This window comes from Etheostoma cragini, chromosome 2 (assembly GCF_013103735.1).
Source record: "Etheostoma cragini isolate CJK2018 chromosome 2, CSU_Ecrag_1.0, whole genome shotgun sequence".
NCBI lineage: Eukaryota > Metazoa > Chordata > Actinopteri > Perciformes > Percidae > Etheostoma > Etheostoma cragini.
Genome location: NC_048408.1, coordinates 28,125,081 through 28,144,663, shown reverse-complemented (window position 1 = coordinate 28,144,663; position 19,583 = coordinate 28,125,081). Strand labels below are relative to the sequence as shown.

Genomic DNA, 19,583 nt, shown 5'->3' with positions numbered 1-19,583 from the left:
TAAATAATGGGATAGTGCTCCGTTCTGCAGATGTGATTTGGTGACTAATGTAGAAGCTGCTGATGTCATGTGTTTGCTTCTCCTCACTGCTGAACTCCTCATTTCCTGGGCATTCATCATTTATCAGCCAATCACCTTACACTCTCTCACGCGCTCTCTCTCTCTCCCTCACACACACACACACACACACACACACACAGGCCATGTGTACACTCATTATCTATATTCCAGCTGAAAGATGCAGGCAGTCCAATATACAGGATATAAGCTATTGACAAGTTGCTGTTACTTAAGGAACAGAAGATGAGTGGAGCAAAAGAAACAAGGGTAAGAGGAAGGAGAAATCACAAGATAGATGTATGATTCAACAAAGCAGCACACAAAAAAGTGATTAAGGATGTGTGAAATCCAACTGGTAACAGTAGTAATACTACTAGTAAAGTGTCTCCACATCATGTAACCTCCGTCAGTAACTGTAACCGATCTTATTGATAGGAGCATCAGACACAAGGAGTTCCTGCAGTCAGATTGAATTTGGATCAAGTAAAAGCATTTAAAGGAAGGTTTGTTCTGTAGAAATACACTGTATCAGCCAAAGCTGCAGAACAAAAAGCATTCAATCCCCACTTACATGGACGTCTGTAATCCAAATATTGACCTGATTCTTAAAAAAAAAAAAAAAGCTTAAATGGTACATTTTGCTGTACTGTTCCACTCATATTGCCACATTTATGAAAATCTGAAGACGACCCAAAATTATATTGTCCTTGGCGGTCTGTGTGACGTTAATGTCGTCCACACATGATTGTGATTGTGCGGACTTGTTCGGACAAGACACAGCTTAATGTAGTATTGAGTAATTTAATGTTTAGGGGACATTGTTGGCAAGGGAAGAACAAAAAAGAACATGAACAGCTATAGTGGAACAGGACACAAACCTGAGGCCTTAAAGGAAAATGTGTTAGACGCCCATCCAACACTCTCTCGTTTTGCTCTGAATTTTGGCATTGGATGCATGAGGTGGACTACTGTTAGAGATTGGGTGTCCCTCTGATTTAAGGTTTTTATGCACTCTGTTGAATATTTGTCGTAAACATGCACACTTCTGCCCTCAGAGTGCGTATCATCCTTTGCAGAGTTTACGCGGAATGTGCGAGCATGTGTAAGTGCATACTTGTGTGTGTACATGAGTGTGTACGTGTGTTCAGCAAGTGACAGAGGAGGTGGGGATGTTTAGAGATTAATGGCTAAGGTGAACGTTGTGTGTGTGTGTGTGTGTGTGTGTGTGTGTGTGTGTGTGTGTGTGTGTGTGTGTGTGTGTGTGTGTGTGTGTGTGTGTGTGTGTGTGTGTGTGTGTGTGTGTGTGTGAGAGAGAAGACAGAATAGTCGGTCATCAGTTCTCTTGACAGTTTTACGGCTGCTGAGCTAGCAGGACGCTATGGGATGTTAGTTAGCCCACCCCTTCACGCATCAGACCTGTGTGTGTGAGCGCTGTATGTGACGGTGTGTGTGTATTTTACTATGTCGGATGCTGAGTCCTGCGACTGCAGCTCATTGGCATTCCATCAGATCTCCTTGACTCTGCCTGTTCCACGTGCTGTTTGTGTGTATGCATCAACACTGTGTTTGTATATGAGGTTATCATGTAGATTTGGCCAAGTCTCCTGATATCTTAGTTAGCAAGTCATCAGGTTTTAGCAGGGAGGATTGTTTTCAATCGTTCAAAAAAACGTTGGTGAACCTAATTATTTCAGTCTTTTAGAAAAATGAAAAACCGGGGCTTATTTCAGTACTATAGTCCACCAAATAATTTGGGAGGAATTGGTTGTAAACCAGGCACCATGACTTTTCTACCTGCAGTAGCCTATATGGACCAGAATGCAATGAAGCCAGAATACGCTTATACCCTATAGCTAAAGGCCACTACACTCATACGCCAGCATCAGGGGCAATTCTAGGATGAGACATTTAGGGGGTCTGCCCTAATGAGAAAGTGACACAGATACAGTGCCTTGCAAAAGTGTTAACCCCCCCCCCCACCCCCTTCTTAATCAGTAGTTTTATTAGTCGATAATCTCTGAGTTAGCTACGCAACAACATCAGCTGACGTTCTTTGACACTGTCAACCCTACGATGAAGCTGTGCCTGACACTTCATTAGTCACAGTAATTTGACACAGTGTTGTAACACTCAGTAATTTTGGTTGGTTACGTTTCAATTTAGATTCTAATCTGCACCATGAAAGGACCAACTTCTTCACAGGGGACTACCAACGTTAAACTTCACAACCACTCCTGATCTCCCTCTGAGTGATCAGATAGAGACTCAGCCAAATGCAGGACTCTGGCACAACCACCCCCGATTGGCCAAACATTTCTGTCAACCCTTTCCTTGACTGGGTTACAGGTACATAGCATCCGTGACAGAAACCCAGGATATTAAACCTGTTTCAAGCCCTTTGAACCTGTCATTGTTTGTCCTGTTATACTAACAGACAACTTCAAAAACTCTAGCTTGAAGCACTAAAATTGATTTTTCATTGACTTTTTTTAATTTTATTTTTAGAAGGGCTGAGATGAAATTTAAAAGATTTTTCATTTTAATTTTAAAATTAAAAGAGTCTAAAATGGCCAATGGCCAGCATCATAGTCTCATATCACTTTTTATAACACTGTAGTTTCTCTGTGATGTTGTGCTCGGCAGCAACAGTTCTTCAGGAAGTCAATTACATTTAACGGCTGAAATGCACTTACAGCAGTTACAGCAGCAAAGTTATATTGTACCACCGTGCTACGTTTGCATGTTTGCTAACTAAAGTATCATAAGAAAAATATCTGATACACCTGTATAAAATTACAGTACAAATTCTAGTGTTGTTAAAAATTGATACCAAATTCCTTTTTCTTAATAAAACCAGCATGATTTGTGCTAACTCTTTTGAGTAGGTGAAATGTGCTTCTTTGAACAGAAGGGCTACTGTGTTCCCATCCAGGCTATTTTTAAATGTGCTAAGTTTGTTGAATGGCGTTATGGGAAATGTAGAATATCCTGTTTTCAACCAAAGGTACGGTAGACAAGACTGTCTGATTGTTGATTCAAAAGGAGTGCACTAGCACATATCGCTGAGTAACTCCTCAAATATCATGAAAATGACAGATTGATCGTGTCCAACTATGGCTTTCTCACTGATTATGGGATGCACTGATTACATTTTTTCTCCAGTGATACTGATTTTGACGAGAACATACGGACTAATGGCGGAGAAGTGGATTTTGTTGCAAATACATGGACACTTGTTTCTGTGACTTAAGGTGTTTACAGAAATTTAACTGTAACTCTTATGAATCCAAGCTGTCGTTAATGTCTCACATCATAGAGTTTCTGTATTCCTTTTATGATAAATGGAGACGTCCAGTCTTCAGACTTGACCAATGTCAAGAGAAGAGGAGCGTTCATAAAGTAGACAGCAACAGAGTCAGTGTTCAATAGGTAGCAGTCATGTCTGGCCCATACCGGAGCTGTTTCATAGGATCAGTGCTGGTGCAGTAGTGATCCGGTGTATTTGAGAGCGGACATGTTCTGCTCCTGTTGTTCTTCCTTATGAAATATGCCCCGCTGCTGTTTAGACCATCCACTTGGTATTTTCATGTTGGAACCAATAGTTTAGCTGGCGGCTCACTGAGCATGCTCGAGGCTCTCTCTCTCTCTCTCTCACTCTCTTGCACGCACGCACACATGCACGGACACACTCACGCAGGCACACACACACACACACACACACACACACACACACACACAGTCACACACTCACACTCACATGCATATATGCAGACACTTACCGCAGCTGCTTCAGCTAAACTAAAATGGAGATGGTACGGTACATGTAGTGTGTATGTGTGTGTGTGTGTGTGTGTCTGTGTGTGTTTGTGTGTCTGAGCTTCTCCTTGTCTGCTGACAGTAACCTACTTTTATGGAGCCCACTCACTCAGAATGATAAAAAATACTGCAATTCTCCCTCCTCTTCCTCCTTCTCTCTATCTTTACTTCCATCTCCTCCTCCACTCGTCTCTGCCTCTCCTTATCCTCCCCTTTCCCTCCTCTCCTCTACCACATCACTCCCTCCATCTCCTCCTCTTTACATAGCTATTTCTCCATTTTTTTCCTCAGTCTCTTCCTGCATCCTTCCATCTTTCCATCCTTCTCACCTGCTACCCATTGAGCACCTTTTCTTCCACTCTTACCCCTTTACTGTAACCTTCTATCTCTCCATCCTTGCTTGTTTCTGTTCCTTGTTCCCATATCCACTTCTTTCTTTACCTTTTATTGCCCTCCTTCCTTTACTATCTCTATTTCCCCCACTTTCCCACCTTTACCTCCTACTGTCTCTCGCTTTCTTCTCTTCTCTTCCTTTTATTTTCACTCTATCCTACCACTTCATTTCCTCTTTTGTTACCTACATTCTCTTTTCCTTCCACTTCCCTGCTTTCTTTTCTCCAACCGTTTCTTTTTCACTTCCTTTTCCTCCCTCATTCTTCCGCTATTTGATTCTTAATTATTCATCCATCCCGTTTTCTTTTATTCTGGTTCCTCTCTCTTCTCATTTCTGTCTCATTTTCTCCTTTTTTATTGTTTTTTCACTCACTCTTATTTATTCTCTCCACTCTTCTTCCCATCCGAGTGAGGAGATTCTGCAGCCTTCGGCCTCGCTGAGTTAAGATTGTATGATGGAGGGAGTGAGATAGAAGGAAGGGAACAACGGTGGAAATAATGAAAGGAAGTAGGGATGGGAAAGAACAGTAGAAGAGTATCTTTTGGCACGAGGATAAGAAGAAAGTGAAAGTAGGCTTTAACTCAGGATAGCATTAGAGAAAAAAGGAGGGAAGATTACGGAGAACAGAGGGGTAGACAAGTGAAGAGAGAAAAAGGTTTGCTGCTGGAGAGTTCTCTAAAATTAGAATGAAGGAGGCATTTTTTCAAAAATATTTTGTGGGATTCAAGATCTGATACTTAAAATGTTAAATAATGATCCTAATCATAATTTAAATGTACCATAATGAAGGTGAACATTTTATTTTACATAGCAGAAAGAAAGGTGGCCAATCAGTGACTTATTCAAAAGAGAAGCTGATCTTGAAATTGGAGAAATTTTACAAAGCCTATTTCTTCTAATGGTTGTTTATGATTATGTCAACCAGAGATCATATTTCCCCACCTTAAGAACGTTACTGTTTATTGATTTAATATTTCTCCTGGCTACCTACTCTTCAGTGTTTAAGCCAAAAGTCAATTTGTTCCCCGCGGTACAGTGATCCTCAGTTTGTTTTCCTTCCAAAATGGAAATGGAAACCTCAGCGCTCTTTTGTGTCATTCTTGGCTAGTCTATTGCACTTTGTTGGATTGTTAAAGCCGCATCAAGAGTTTAGTGGAAATGAGAAACTAAACTTTATGTCCTCTATGGTCGGTAAATTATTTCTGCCACCACATTTAATAATTCAGAAGACTAGACCAGATAGACTAAATAGAACAGGACTCCAGTTGATGGCTGACCTACAAAAGAAGCTGCTTACCTGCCAGACTTAAAACCAGCATATATAGCCGTGGAGGCTGCTGGGAGTTTATCAGGCCCATTTTTTGTTGATCTACTCCTTTTTCTTTTTTTGCATCACACGTGATATTCATTCCTTTTGTTACACTTATTCTTATATTTCCATATTTTCTTATTTTCTTATCATGCAGGCTATTTGTCTTTACCTTACACTGTCCAAATGACCCCGTTTCCCATGGCCATATTTAAAATCTGGTCCACCGTAATCTAATGTCTATTCTGACAGTAAATGATAGTAAGCTAGTTCCTAGCTAACAGAGGAGATAACCGGTGCACATGTGTGTGTCTGTGTGTGTGTGACTGTGTGTCTGTGTGTCAGCGTGTCTGTGTGTGTGTGTGTGTGTGTGCGTGCGCATGTGTGCATGCACAGCTTTCTCACAGATGAGAAGCTTTCCCAGAGTTGCATCACAGAAGATGCTGCAAGTGTTTGTGTGTGTGTGTGTGTATGTGTGTGTTCTGTGTGTGAATAAATTGTTTGCGTACTTATGAATGCATGTGTGTGTAGTTTCCTTTCAAGTTTCAAAATGGCCCAGTAAGAAGAGAAGGGACAGAGTGATGGAACGGTTGGAGTGTGTGTGTGTGTGTGTGTGTGTGTGTGTGTGTGTGTGTGTGTGTGTGTGTGTGTGTGTGTGTGCGTGTGTGGGTGTGGGTGCGTGTGTGTGCGTGCGTGCGTGCGTTTGTGTGTGATAGAGGGAGGGAGAGAGAATCTATGCAGTTCTCATTATAAGCCTGCAAAGTGGCACAGCAGTTATTCTGCAAAAAAAACAAGCTTCTTCCACAAATCAAAAAGAGCTAGGGTCAGGGGAAAGAGAGAGAGAGAGAGAGAGAGAGAGAGAGAGAGAGAGAGAGAGCGACGCACCCTTTTATCTTTCACATGTCTATATATAGCGGTTTATGGAGGAAAAGAGTGGAGCAGGATAGGAGAGAGGAGGGGAAGTGGAGGTAGAGGAGGAGAGAATTGGGAGAGTAGGCAAGATGGCTGAATAAGAACTGACAAGGAAGGACATATGCAAGGCAATTTTCAGGTTTTTTTTCTGGTTTGAAAGAAAAAGAAAAAGAGGAGTGTTCAACCAGCTGAGACTGTCTGCAGCCACTCTGAGGACCCTAGAGAAGGTGAAGGCAGTTGGAGGGATAAACAGGAGAGGGAGGTAGCAGGAAAGTGGGAGACGTAGAAGAGGGGACGACAAAACTTGAAGCATGTGGGGAAAAGGTTGTTGCCACAGCTGCATGGAAATATAAACCTAAAATAAAATAAATGAAGCTTTGCGTTCTTTAGTTAGTTCAGGCAGAGCAGTGAATCATATTAATGCAGATGAACAGCACGGGCATTATAACCTGACACCACTGATTACATTGCATAACATTACATGTCATTTAGTTGACACTTTTATCCAAAGCAACTTACAATTGCTATGTACTGTATATGTCAGTGGAGTTAAGGGACACATTGGTTGATGTATCGCAATGGGAGTTGAACGCAGATCTCCCACGCCAAAGATATGTCTCATATCCACTACGCCGTCACCACCCGATTACTCTGCTGATTACACTCATGCAACTGCTGTTTGCTGCCCCGGCTCCATCCACCCTCTGCTGTATTTTGGATTGTTGATTTACCTACGATTTATAATCATGTATGTTTATTAAGGAGGTTTGAGTCTCTCAGCAGAAACCACGTAGCTGCCCGGATTCTTTGACAGCTCTCTAAAACAACAGATCTGACTCTATGATCATTTAGTTTTCCTAGATTTCTGAAATAAATTAGAGTTTATAAGAAAACTGAAACATTAGAAAAAGGCTATTGGGATCGTACTGTAACACGTTGCAGAAAAGGAGAGTTAATAAAGAAGGAGGTTTTTGTTTTCCCATTGACTTCTATACATACGACCCAAAACCAACCCAAATCTGAAGTGTACAAAGTAACTTTCAAAAACAAAGACCTGATGCAAAATGGATCTAGATCAGCTGTAGTCAACCCATAGAATACTCGTTGGACCCGGTGCAGGGACGGGTTTGGGATTCTGGGTACTAAGTGAACTGAAGACCTGTTTCTAGTTGCTTTTGTCTTGTCTTGTCTTTTTGTCTTAAGCTTATTTCTGAGGTCATCTCTCTGTGTGTTTTGAACTTCTTACAACGCCTTCAATCCCAGCTGGCGGTGGTCAGGTGTGACGTGTTGTGACCACACCCAGCTGTGATGTAGCATTGCACTAAAACACAATGTGAAGTGCTGTACTAGTACAATGTCGCAGAGCATTGCATGTTGCAGAGCATTTAGCGTGCGCTACATGTAGATGGCTGCTTGAGCAGAATAATTAGACTGTGTAAAGATAAACTGTATACATGCAACGCACATGGCTGCGTCTTCGCCTCATCTTGCACTAAACTTGCAAATGTTTGTTTGTTTTTTCACATTGACCTTACATGCATTTGTACTGCTAGTTTTCACTTTGCATTCAGTTACAGCACACGTTACCAACACAAGTAAAAAAAAATAACATTTTCAGAATATTGAACCATGTGTGTGCCTGTTTACTTCTCAGCTCTGCATGTTTGTGAATAAAGATGGAGGGAGAATGAGAGAGGGAGGGCAATAGAGCAAGCGAGTGCTTGCGTCACTCCCATAAAGGAACTGACTCTTGCTGAGTCGAGTGCTACACAGTTTCATTTATTTGATAAAGCTTCATTTGGTGTGATTTAAAATCTCCCCCTCATCAGGCTCGGCTCCCCTAAAGCACAGCCTCAGCGCCACGCCAAAATGCCTCATCAGCTGAAAACACAGACACACACACACACACACACACACACACACACACACACACTCACACACACAGTCACACACACAAACACGGACAAGCAAACTGGTACACGAGGACATTTTTCACAGGATGACTTAGACTGAGACACATTTAAAAAGGTGTGGGCAGTTTTGTGGAGGTTGCGGCTTGTAGTGAGTAGCTGAAGGAGGAACCTTTAGCAGGTAGATAGTTTATCGTCTTCATGGAGGACATTCTTCCCCATTGTAAGGGTGTAGGAGCAAATATTTCTCTCACTCACCCTCACCAGATATATACCCTCTGCGCCTGCTGGGTTAGAGTATAACTGCAATAGTGGGAGGGAAATGAATACATATTTTTGAAAAGGTGAAGCCATCCAAATAAAATGATCAAATGTTTGATGTGCTGGACTGGTTAGTGGTAAAATGTGGCGGGAACTTGAGTTTTCTGACATGTAAATGTGCTGTGGGTAGAGTAATTGGGACAGGTGTGTTGCGCACATCCAGGTCTATAGTTTTTTTTTAGCGTAGTAAGGTGGAAAGTGGAACTGTGAAAACCATAGAAAGTGAGATGTTGTTTGAGTTTTTTTCTTTGATTAACTCAAACTAAATAACTGCACGGGTTTATTACGGGGACATTGCATGTGCATCCCCTCATAGCAAATTCAGCTCTTTCATCCCAGCCAAATTGGTAAATTTCCATATATCTGTGTATTTTTTATGGAAAAATAAACTGTAACTCGCCTGCAGTAGTTTTCTATGTAAGTGTTAGGACTGTCAGCAGATCGGATGTAAAACCATGGGTGGCGATCAGACACACCAGCCAATCAGACACAAGCTGTGGCGGTACGTAGATCATGTAAGGGGCCGTGTGTTTGGGACGTCACTATTAGGTCTGTTGTTTTAGGACAGAAGAGATGATGAGGTAAAGATGGGCGTTATTAAAGGAGCAAAAAAAGATCCAGAATTCAGTAATAAATTGGTTTTAAAGTGCCAAGGACACCGCACAAAGTATTCAAGCATGAAGGAAAGTGCCAAAATGAGCACAAACAATCCTGTGACTCAATCAGGGCATGTCAGAAGGTCCCCCGTCCTGGGACCACAATGGACTCCGGGGGACTGAGGCAAAGACGTTTCAGCTCGGACCTCGCTAATCCCAAATCCCCAAGAACACAAATTGTTCTGTGTAACTGAAGTTTTTATTTTTACAAGGACAGAACCTTAATGCTTGAAGGGTCAGTTCAACATAATCTCAAAATGATTGTACTTGCACAGTTCTCCCTCAACCTCTTGGTATGCAGCCATTTTGCAGTCTTGCCTGAAAAATGGTGCATTTGCATAAATACCAATAATCTCTCTCTCTCTCTGTAATAACTTAATACACTTGCTCGCAGAATCATGGTGAGTGTGTACTCTAATAGGCAATAGAGCAACAGAATAATGCTGATGTGGGTATTTCTCTCTCTCTCTCCCTCTCTCTCTCTCTCTCTGTGTGTGTGTGTGTGTGTGTTTTTATCTGTGGACCCAAGAATTACCTGTGCATATCATTGCATTAGTTAGTGTAATAATGTCTGCTTGCACATGTGTGTATGTGCGTGTAATGCCTGTGTTCATTTTGTTTGCAGACATGCTTTTTGTGTGTATGTGTGGATGTGTGTGTGTGTGTGTGTGTGTGTGTCTCTGTGTGTGTGTCTCTGTGTCTGTGTGTCTCTGTGTCTGTGTGTGTGTGTTAGATTGTTTGCTTTGAGTAGCCGCCTGCAGTGGAAAGAAGAGATAAAGAGTGAAAGGAGAAGGAGAGACTGTGTGTGTGTGTGTTTGTGTCTGTGTGCGTGTGTGCGTGTGTGTGTGTGAGGTCAGTGTATTTGGCAGGGCTTGTTTGTCGCCATCAGAAAGCCATTTTAATTAACGAGAGAGGAACACGTACACACAGATTTTTGCAGTGCTCACCAATAATGCTGTTGCCAAAAAAATCTGCTCTCTAATTGCTTCCGATTTCTTTCTCTCTCAACGAGAAGGAATAGGGTGAAGTGAGAGACGGAAAAAGAGAAAGGGAGGAAAAAAGAAAAGAAAGCCAGTGAAGGTTATAAGGAGGAAAAGGAGTGCACGAGGAAGGAGAGGTGACTTACACTTTGCAGTCAGCTGGAGGAAGAAAGGGATAAGAAAAGGGGAGAGAGAAAGCAATGAAAAAGAAAACTGATGGGTGTAAAAAGTGTAAAGCAGAAAGGAAAATCCATAATGATAAGGAGGAGTAGGAAAAGACAAAACCAAAACAGAAAGAAAACCAAAACAGATATAGAGACATACTCACACACACACACATACACACACACACAGATAGAGGGAGTGTTACCTCCTGCTTTCAGCAGGTTGTTAGGCCAGCAGAGTGTGTGTCTGCTGAATAATAGATGGTGTAGCAGGGCAGCATGTAGTCTGAAGACACTCACACACACACACATACACACACACACACACACACACACACACACACACACACACACACAGCATCTGTGAGCTGCATATGGTTACTTTAAATTGAAGTAAATCCAGAAAGTTGTTACTTGTACTATGCTTACCTGTAGTGATTAGAAGAAAAAAAGAATAGGCAGGAGTGCCAAATCATTAACTTAAATAAAATCAAAATAAATGCATAATTTCCACTTTTGCTTATTGAACTGTATATTCTGCGAGAAACACTAACTGTGTTAAGTTTTAAGCCTGCACCTGTGTTAAGGTGCATTTAACACAAAAGATTATTAGTTCAAGAATGCACTAAGCAAACTGTGTGAAAGAGCCACAAAACACAGATTTTACCAATAATATAAGCGCACCAATTTCCCTAAACTTTCAAAATCAAAGCCAGAATGTATTTTTTTATTTTGTATTATTTGCTCCTAAATGACATTCGGGTAGGTTCCATCCTGTTTCCAGGGCTGCATCTTCCACAGGTGGGTGGGCTGTGTTTCCTAGTCAGCATGTGCAGTGTAGTTCAGCGCTGTCTTGTTAGTGTGCACTCCGCAGACTGACCTGTCTCATCCTTTAACATCAGCCAGCAGCCTCCTCTCCCTCATACACACACACGCACACACACATACACACATACAGACACACACACACAGAGGCCGTCCTCCGGCCATAGTGTCAATGTCAGGTTGCTTCTGGTAAACACAACAATAGACACGTACCAGAAACACATACACACACACACACACACACACACACACACACACACACACACACACACACACACACACACACACACACACACACAGAGCCACACATACAGGATAACAGGATAATGACTGCCCAATTAGGCACAGGCTTGATCTGTCTGGATGTATCCAGTCATCTTTGCCCCCCCAGCGACCATTACTCAGGCATGGACACACACCCACACACACGCACACACACGCACACACACACACACACACACGCACACAAACACACAAACACACACACACACACACACACACACACACACACACACACACACCACAACAAATATAAACACACTTGACTGGATGGAGCTCTGTGAAGAGCTGGCTGCTCCACCAGGCGACCTCTGTTAGTCAGCCTGTGTGTGTGTTGGTATTCTAACGTAGGCTACCGCTTTGAAAGACTTTGAATCTGACTTTCAGGCTGCAGGCATGCTCACCAGTCTTTCCTCAAGAATTTTTATTATTATTATTATAGTTATTATTCAACAAACTCATGTCTGAAACATGTAGCATTTTGTGAATTCCTAAGCCCATAGAGCCGTGTCTTGCATATGAGGACAACAATGGTTTAGATGCAGTGTAAAATCCAAGTCAGCTACTGTAGAGTTCAAGCGGAGTTAAGTGTATTTACAAAGACCTTAAAACAAACAGATGAGTCACAATGCTCTTTGCAGGAAAACCACAGATGCAAAAACACATAAAACAAAAAGAATCAGACCAACAAATAGTCTCAGTAGGTCCTACTTCCTGTCTTTTATGTTAACTTGAACTTTAACATAAGAGAATAAATAGACATCTGCCAGACAGACAATGCAATGCAATTTTGAAAATGTCATAACTCGTGGATCAAGAATAATTCATTTTTGTATGCAATTTTACCTTTATTGGACAGTTTGACATTAGATATCGAAAGAAATATATGGAGAGAGAGAGAGAGAGAGAGCGAGCAAGAGTAAAATGTCTCAAAGGTTCCCTGGACAGACTGGTGGTACCTGTCCATAGGGACCTCCTACATGTTGAACAGCAGTTGATCAGCTGTTGCTTGGTCTCTGAAGGGTGGGAATGTATACGAGGTGTGTGTTTGTGTGTATGTCTTGTTGGTGATGTTGGCCTTAACTCCAGCTGCACTCCGTTTGAATGGATGATCCTTACCACCATCATTGCAAATTGCATTGTCCTGGCTCTGGAACAGCACCTTCCTGATGGAGACAAGACGCCTCTGTCTGAACGACTGGTAACACACACACACACACACACACACACACACACACACACACACACACACACACACACACAGAAACAAGCACGTACACACATGCACACATAGAAAGGCTTAAAAACCTACTGAGACATTTGAATTGCAGTAGAGACACACAAGAGAAACATTCACACAGGCACAAATAAACACACAAATTCACACATGGATGGAATTTTATAGTCCAACATTTTTATTTTTTAATACACATTTCCCAATAAACAAACTCCATGTAAACAAAAAGTAATCACCCACAATCTGCCTGTCACTAACCCTTTCTACTTTTGTCCATCCCCTCCTTTGGACTCCATCTGCTCTTTCTACTCTCCTCACCTGATCTACCCCATACTCCTTTTTCATTCCTCCTGTTTCCTGTCTCTCGTCTGCTCCCCCCCCCCCCTGCAGGAGGAGACGGAGCCCTACTTCATAGCCATCTTCTGTTTTGAATCGGGGATAAAGATCCTGGCCCTGGGTTTTGCGTTACATAAGGGCTCCTATCTGAGGAACGGCTGGAACGTCATGGACTTTGTGGTCGTGCTCACCGGGTGAGTCCTCATTTTAGTAACTTGACTTTGGTAGATCTTTTCTTCACGTCTTTAACTTTTGTTGGGGAAATACAGTATTTGTCACTGACTCACGGGAGTTTAGCATTTTATTTTTAGTTCAATGTTTCTAATTGTCCACATGGTGCCTAATGTGGACCTCCCTCTGGATTCTGAAATGTGTAGGAAGTGTTTCCATCGGTTCTACTTTAGTGCTGGATAGTTGGGGGAATCAGGTTGAGATTTTTTAGGCCAGAAAGTCTCCTTGAATCGACTGGGTTTCTCTTTCCTCCTTTAATCCAATGGAGGAAGATTTCCAGTCCAAACCCATTTCTGAACCCAGGTTTCTGCCAAAAGCAGGTGGCTGTGATCAGATGGTTAAAGTGAATTTCAACCCACTGAGTTACAGGATCACTGTAAATATGGGCGAGCAGAAACTTCTGCTCCACAACAAACCTCCCGGATAAATGGCCTACTGGTCAATGCACACTGCATGGTGTGTGTATTTATGTAAGTGGATTTTCAAGTTTAAAGTGTCTCACTGATATGTTTTTTTTTCTTTTTTTTATAACCTTAAAAAACAGTACATATGCTTTGTGGTTTTTAGTGATATTATCTCATTTACCTATCTTAAGTGCCTTTTACTTTCTGTCAAGAAATAATGCGGAGTGGTCTGCTTTCTACTGCTACTAATCAAGTAACAACTAGACGAAAAAAAAACAATAATGCAAAAATCATTCAATTTGTGTCTCTGTTATTTCTAATTAGTTAGAGGGGCTCCGGTTGATCTTTTGCATAGTCGGCAGCTCTTTTTTTGCTCATTTCATTCTTTATTTGCGGTTACCGAAAACGTTTTTTGAGTGGTCCTTACCATGCGAGGACTCCGTGTAGTGTAACCAGTGCTGAACAGAGACATCTGACAGCAGGAAACAGAAGACAAAACGTAATGTATGGCAACATCAAATCTGGGTGAAACTGAGTTTTTGTAGTGAAAAATCTTTACATAGGCCCGCTGAAAATAAGTGTTACATACTCATCACTTCATTTGAGCCTGTCTCTGTTTGTGTGTGTGTGGTAAAGGTGGTGGTGTGTGTTTGTTGCATGATCTAAATATGGCTGCCTGAGAGAAAAAGGGGGGATGGGTGGAGATAAAGTGTTTGTCAAGGGGAAAAACTGAAATATAGACAGACATGTAAAAGATACACACACACACACTTCAGTGAATTTAAAATGTGCTTCATTAGCTTTGATAGTAGTGTAGCTATTTTGACATTTGATTCTTCGTCAGAATCTGTGTGTGTGTCTGCATTTTATAGTAGCATGATGTCCTCTCTTTTCTGCTCTCACACACACTCACACAGACGCAGCAGAGGTCTGCTTTGACAAGGTGTGCGTGTGTGATCAGGGCCACTCCCCCTCAGTCGCAGGCCTTCTTTAATGAGGACACACACACACACATACACACACAGAGCCTGGATCAGAGCAGCACTGCAGGGAGCAGCAACCAGGGCAAAGTGAAATGTCACTTCTCCAAGAGATGGGGGAGCGGGTTTGTTGTTATGGCAATAGCTTAGAGAGTGGTAGCCGAGTTCCCTCCATCCGTCTGTCTCTCTCTCCCTTTCTCTTGTACTTACTCTGTTCATTGCAAAAGCACTAACTGTCAGAGCTAAAACAAGAACTACATTATATCAGATTACAGCAGCAGCAGCTGTGACCCAAACAATGCACCAAATGGGAGTTCTAATCAAGACATACACTGATAAAGCACCAGTGTTTTGTTTCGACCGAGGCTTCAAATCTGTTACTTTTAAATTCTCAACACAGGAACCATGCTATCAACCAGTCAGTCTCTTTGTCACTTATCTTCACAAGATGTTTACTGCTACCACGGTGTAGTAAAAGCAGACAGAAAATGTAGCCAGTCCTCGCTAAAAGTGTGTTCACATAGAGCAATGCGAGGTGGTGAAAACACACAAAGATGGTACTTTATCATGGGAAATGGGCATGCTGTGCTCAGAATCACAGAACAGAACAGAGCTCAGAGGGTGGGGTTCCCTGGGTAGGAATGTGTCACATACTTCGCCCCCACAAAAGTGTAACCTTTTGTCACAGTAACACTCCAAACTAAGGCTGTTTACTGGGCCTGTTTACTTCATTTCTTCCAGAGCTTTCAGCTTTTACATGTGGTTGAAAGCTTCCACAGAAATCTAGCTAGCTGACCCTGAATTCTCGGAATGTTGTTAAATATTGTTAATTTCAGTTCTTGGAATACAAAAAATAATTACAAAGGCAAGTGATGCAACACTCTGCAACACACTTTGGGATCAATACATTCTTCCCTTTGACTCACGCTCATCAGAAGGGAGGTCTGCATCCAAACTTAAAGCCTCTGAACACCCACGCAGGTGTTTTCAGTTATTCGGGCTGATTAGACTCTTTTAGGTGTAAGGTAGCTTTGATGGGAACTTATTAGTTCACAAATTCTTTCCACCAAAAAGGATGACAAAGGTGTCATTTATCCCGCCCTAACGGGTGCAACAGCACTGACAGTGGACTCAGGAAGATGTCAATCACGCAGTGTAACCACACCCACACAGTCCTGGAAAAGGTCCAATCAGCCACATAAACTATAAACACCTGTGTGGGTGTTCAAGGCCTTTAAGAATTGGTTGTAAATTGCCAGTCAATCAATGACAAGGCACAAGTACATGTTGAGAGATCATTTTTTACAAGGAGTGATGAAGTAGCTTTATGTCATGTCCAGTCGAGTACAATAGAGACTGTATAAAAGTAGTGTGGAGATAGATTACCTGGATTATCTCAATAAAACAAACAAAAAAACCACAGTAGAAATGCTGAAAGCTCTGGGCTCTGAGGGGCCAAGAATACTTTTCCACATGCACATTCATTACTGAAGGAACAGCTATAAACGATAATTAACATTTTTCAGAAACACACTGTAACGATTATTTACGCTATCAGAATTGGATCTACTCAGTCCAGTAAGATTTGGTAAATCTAAAGGAGTTTATACAAAACATGATATCATGACATGTATGTGTGCAGGGAGCCAGCAGGGAGTCTTTGGAGGGCATGTTCTATAAGCCCAGTAACACCTAAGGCTGTCGGGACCTTGCTCGGCATATGCAAAAGCTAAACTTTCTCAGGAATGAATGGGGTCCCGTCTTTGGTCGCTGTATATACTTTATATTCCTTTCCTTTCACTAGCTAATAAAAGCTAGGAAAAAGGATTGATGTTGTGTGAAAGAACATATTATATACGTGCACATTCTTACCAGGTTTTAAACCAATTGAACACATGGGAGATTTTGGAGGGATGTGTTTGACTGCACTTTCCGCTACCATCTTAAAATAGATAGATAGATAGATAGATAGATAGATAGATAGATAGCTTTATACACAGATACATAGATAGAGACAGATGGAGCCCTATGAGAGATGAAACCTCAGCAGCAGTAAAGTAGAGCTGTACTTCTGCAGCTAGATAGAGGAAGGGAAAAGGAGGAGGAGGTGGACGAAGAAGAGGACACGTGACGATGTCTCTCTGTTCCCTTGGGCTCTGGATAACAGGACAGAGAGAGAGAGAGAGGGGTGTGGTGGGTGTGGGGTACAAGATGGGTTTGTCTGTCAAAGAAGGCGTGAGAGGGATGTAAAGCAGAGAGGAAGTAAAGCTGGAGGACGAAGACCTCAGGAAGGAGGGAAGAGTGATGGTTGGGGGGGAGGTAAGCGTGATGTATGGAGAGAGTGAGAGGTTTGGAGGAAGGATGGGAGGAGGAGGGATGGCAAAGATGGAGATGGAAAGGGGGGGGCTGAAAAAGAGCAAACGCCGAAAGGAGCAGGCTCATAGAGGGTATGTGTGTGTGTGTGTGTGTGTGTGTGTTTGTGTGTGTGCGTGCGTGCGTGTGTGTGCGTGCATGTGCGCTGCAGTAACCTGCTTTTCCCTGCTCCCTATGATCAATCACTCAGCACAGCCTATATAACACATGCACTCTGCTGTTACACTCATACACATGTACTGTATTTCACTATTCAGATACTGTATATACACATGATTACCATGCCAATTACACTCATATTTCAAGCATTTATGCATATTCATTTCTTTGAGTTAGAAAAGCAGAAATTAGGAATTATTTAGACTAAAATTAAAGGAAAGATGGATAATTGATGGATAATCTCAGACTGGAATATATCAACTTTTACTCAATACTATTTCAAAACCAATCCAATTTCTTCTCTAAATGCTATAAAATTGAAAAAGACACTCCAAAATTCATGAAAATAGAGATTTGTACCTTCCAAATAATGTTGTGTTGAATCAATCATGTTATTTGGGGTAGTTAAAAAGAACATTGACATAGGAAAACTGGTCAATTTGACCCGAGGACAACATAATACATTTCACCAATTTAAGACCTTGAGAGGGAAGACACTCTTGGAAACTTCTTTGAATCTTCTCACAATGGTGGAAAACTGATGTTGCTTTCTTTCTGATGGGATTCCACATTGTTCTGCCCAAGCTAAAATTATATCTGAAAAGTATTTTTTATAGGCCTATATAAGATATTTTAGGCTCTGAGAAAGGTGTTTCAAATCTCAAAAAAATCCAAATAGGATAATACAATACAATAATATAATACAGAAAAACCCTCTGTGTCATTCAAGGTAACCCATCAACAGTTTTAAAAATGTCTACTTTTGATGGCGGTCTGTGGGAAACGTGTTTTATTTCTACCTCTGGATTTTATTCTCTTGCCTGTATTGTAGTCTGCCCCCAGGATAAATTTGTAGCAAGGCCCAGCCACAACCAAATATAATGCTTCATCCATGTGCAGCACAGCTCAAAATGTTCCTTTTCACAAAAAATGAACAAAAATCTAGTGGCTCCTCCTGGTCCCTAAAGAATGAACCCTCTCCTCCTCAAGCTTTTGATGATGTTTTTACTCAGTGTCACTGTTCAGCCAACATTTACATTTTGCATAGAAGATGCCTCCAAATCGAAGTATAATCCCATTACATTTACGAAAGCTATTCATGCTACTGGTAAGGCTCCAAAAATCATTGTTTGTTCCAACAGTTTCGTAATGTGGTATGAAGCAAACATTGCAGCATCAAAGCCTTCAGACTTTTAGTTCAGTTTTATTCTACGTTTTAAAAGTGTCGGTCTATCCCTTTCTCACTTTTCTCTCCTCTTGGTTTCTAGGAGTGTTTGTGCTTGTGCAGTGCAAGTCGTGACTGATAAGGCTTCTGCCACTGTGTTATGGTGTGTGTGTGTGTGTTTGTGGTCAACTCTAATGTGTGCTGACTTCGTTCTTGGCAAACACATAGGGGGATATACTTGATGAGGACAAGAATTAATGAGAGAGGGAATTAAAGAGGAGAGGGGACACACACACACACACACACACACACACACACACACACACAGTGACCAGTGTATTTAGTATTCAGGGATGACCGTCCATTGATTTTCAGTGCTGTGACGTGACGTCACGCAGTAATCTAATATTTTACCGTAGACACTGGGCCAGTCAATTAGAGGACACCATAGACATCCCTACGACTTTTTTAATGGACGTTCACAGAGAAAGTGTTCAAAAATAGACCTCTCAAATGAAGGCAAACATGGTGCAAAATGTGAGAGCGCGTAGATGCGATGTGAGTGCTCGTAGAATATGACTTGAGGGCTTGTACAACTAAAATTGATCTAGATGCGATGTGAGAATATGATTTGAGAGCTTGTAAAACATATCTGTACTTGTATTTCTTTTTTTTTCACTTCAGTCACTTTTCCAGTACAACCACAACTCAGTGATTCCAACCTCTTGAATCTGTTGCTGCAGTGTGCTATCTCGCATCACACACGGCGAGTCTGCGCATTCGACTTTTGCAACACTTCTTGCGATGCATTTGATGCAAAACCAATTTTTACCTGTGGACTTAGTCTGTGGAGCGCTGAGCCAACAGGACGGGGGGGGACAGCAGGGTTTCTATCGCCAGATGAGGGACAACTCTGTCCTGCTTATTTATGTAGCAAGAAAGCTAGCATCAGCTAACTCGCAGCCCGCCTGCTTCTAAATACTGTAAATACCTTTTAATTATCTCAACACTCAACAGTCCAACTGAATCACTGGAGGTGATCTCCGGGTCCTGCAACCGCAGACGGCCCACA

General features: G+C 41.8%; 1 protein-coding gene across 24 annotated transcripts in view; it reads left to right on the top strand.

Annotated features, from left to right (window-relative positions):
- cacna1ab (calcium channel, voltage-dependent, P/Q type, alpha 1A subunit, b) overlaps positions 1–19,583 on the top strand; it is a 140,766-nt gene that overhangs the window by 23,461 nt on the left and 97,722 nt on the right. For all 24 annotated transcript variants that reach the window (XM_034900456.1, XM_034900498.1, XM_034900549.1 and 21 more), the window contains exons 2-3: positions 12,722–12,827; positions 13,254–13,393. In XM_034900456.1, the coding sequence (XP_034756347.1) occupies positions 12,722–12,827; positions 13,254–13,393 (246 nt within the window). The remainder of the gene's footprint in view (positions 1–12,721; positions 12,828–13,253; positions 13,394–19,583) is intronic.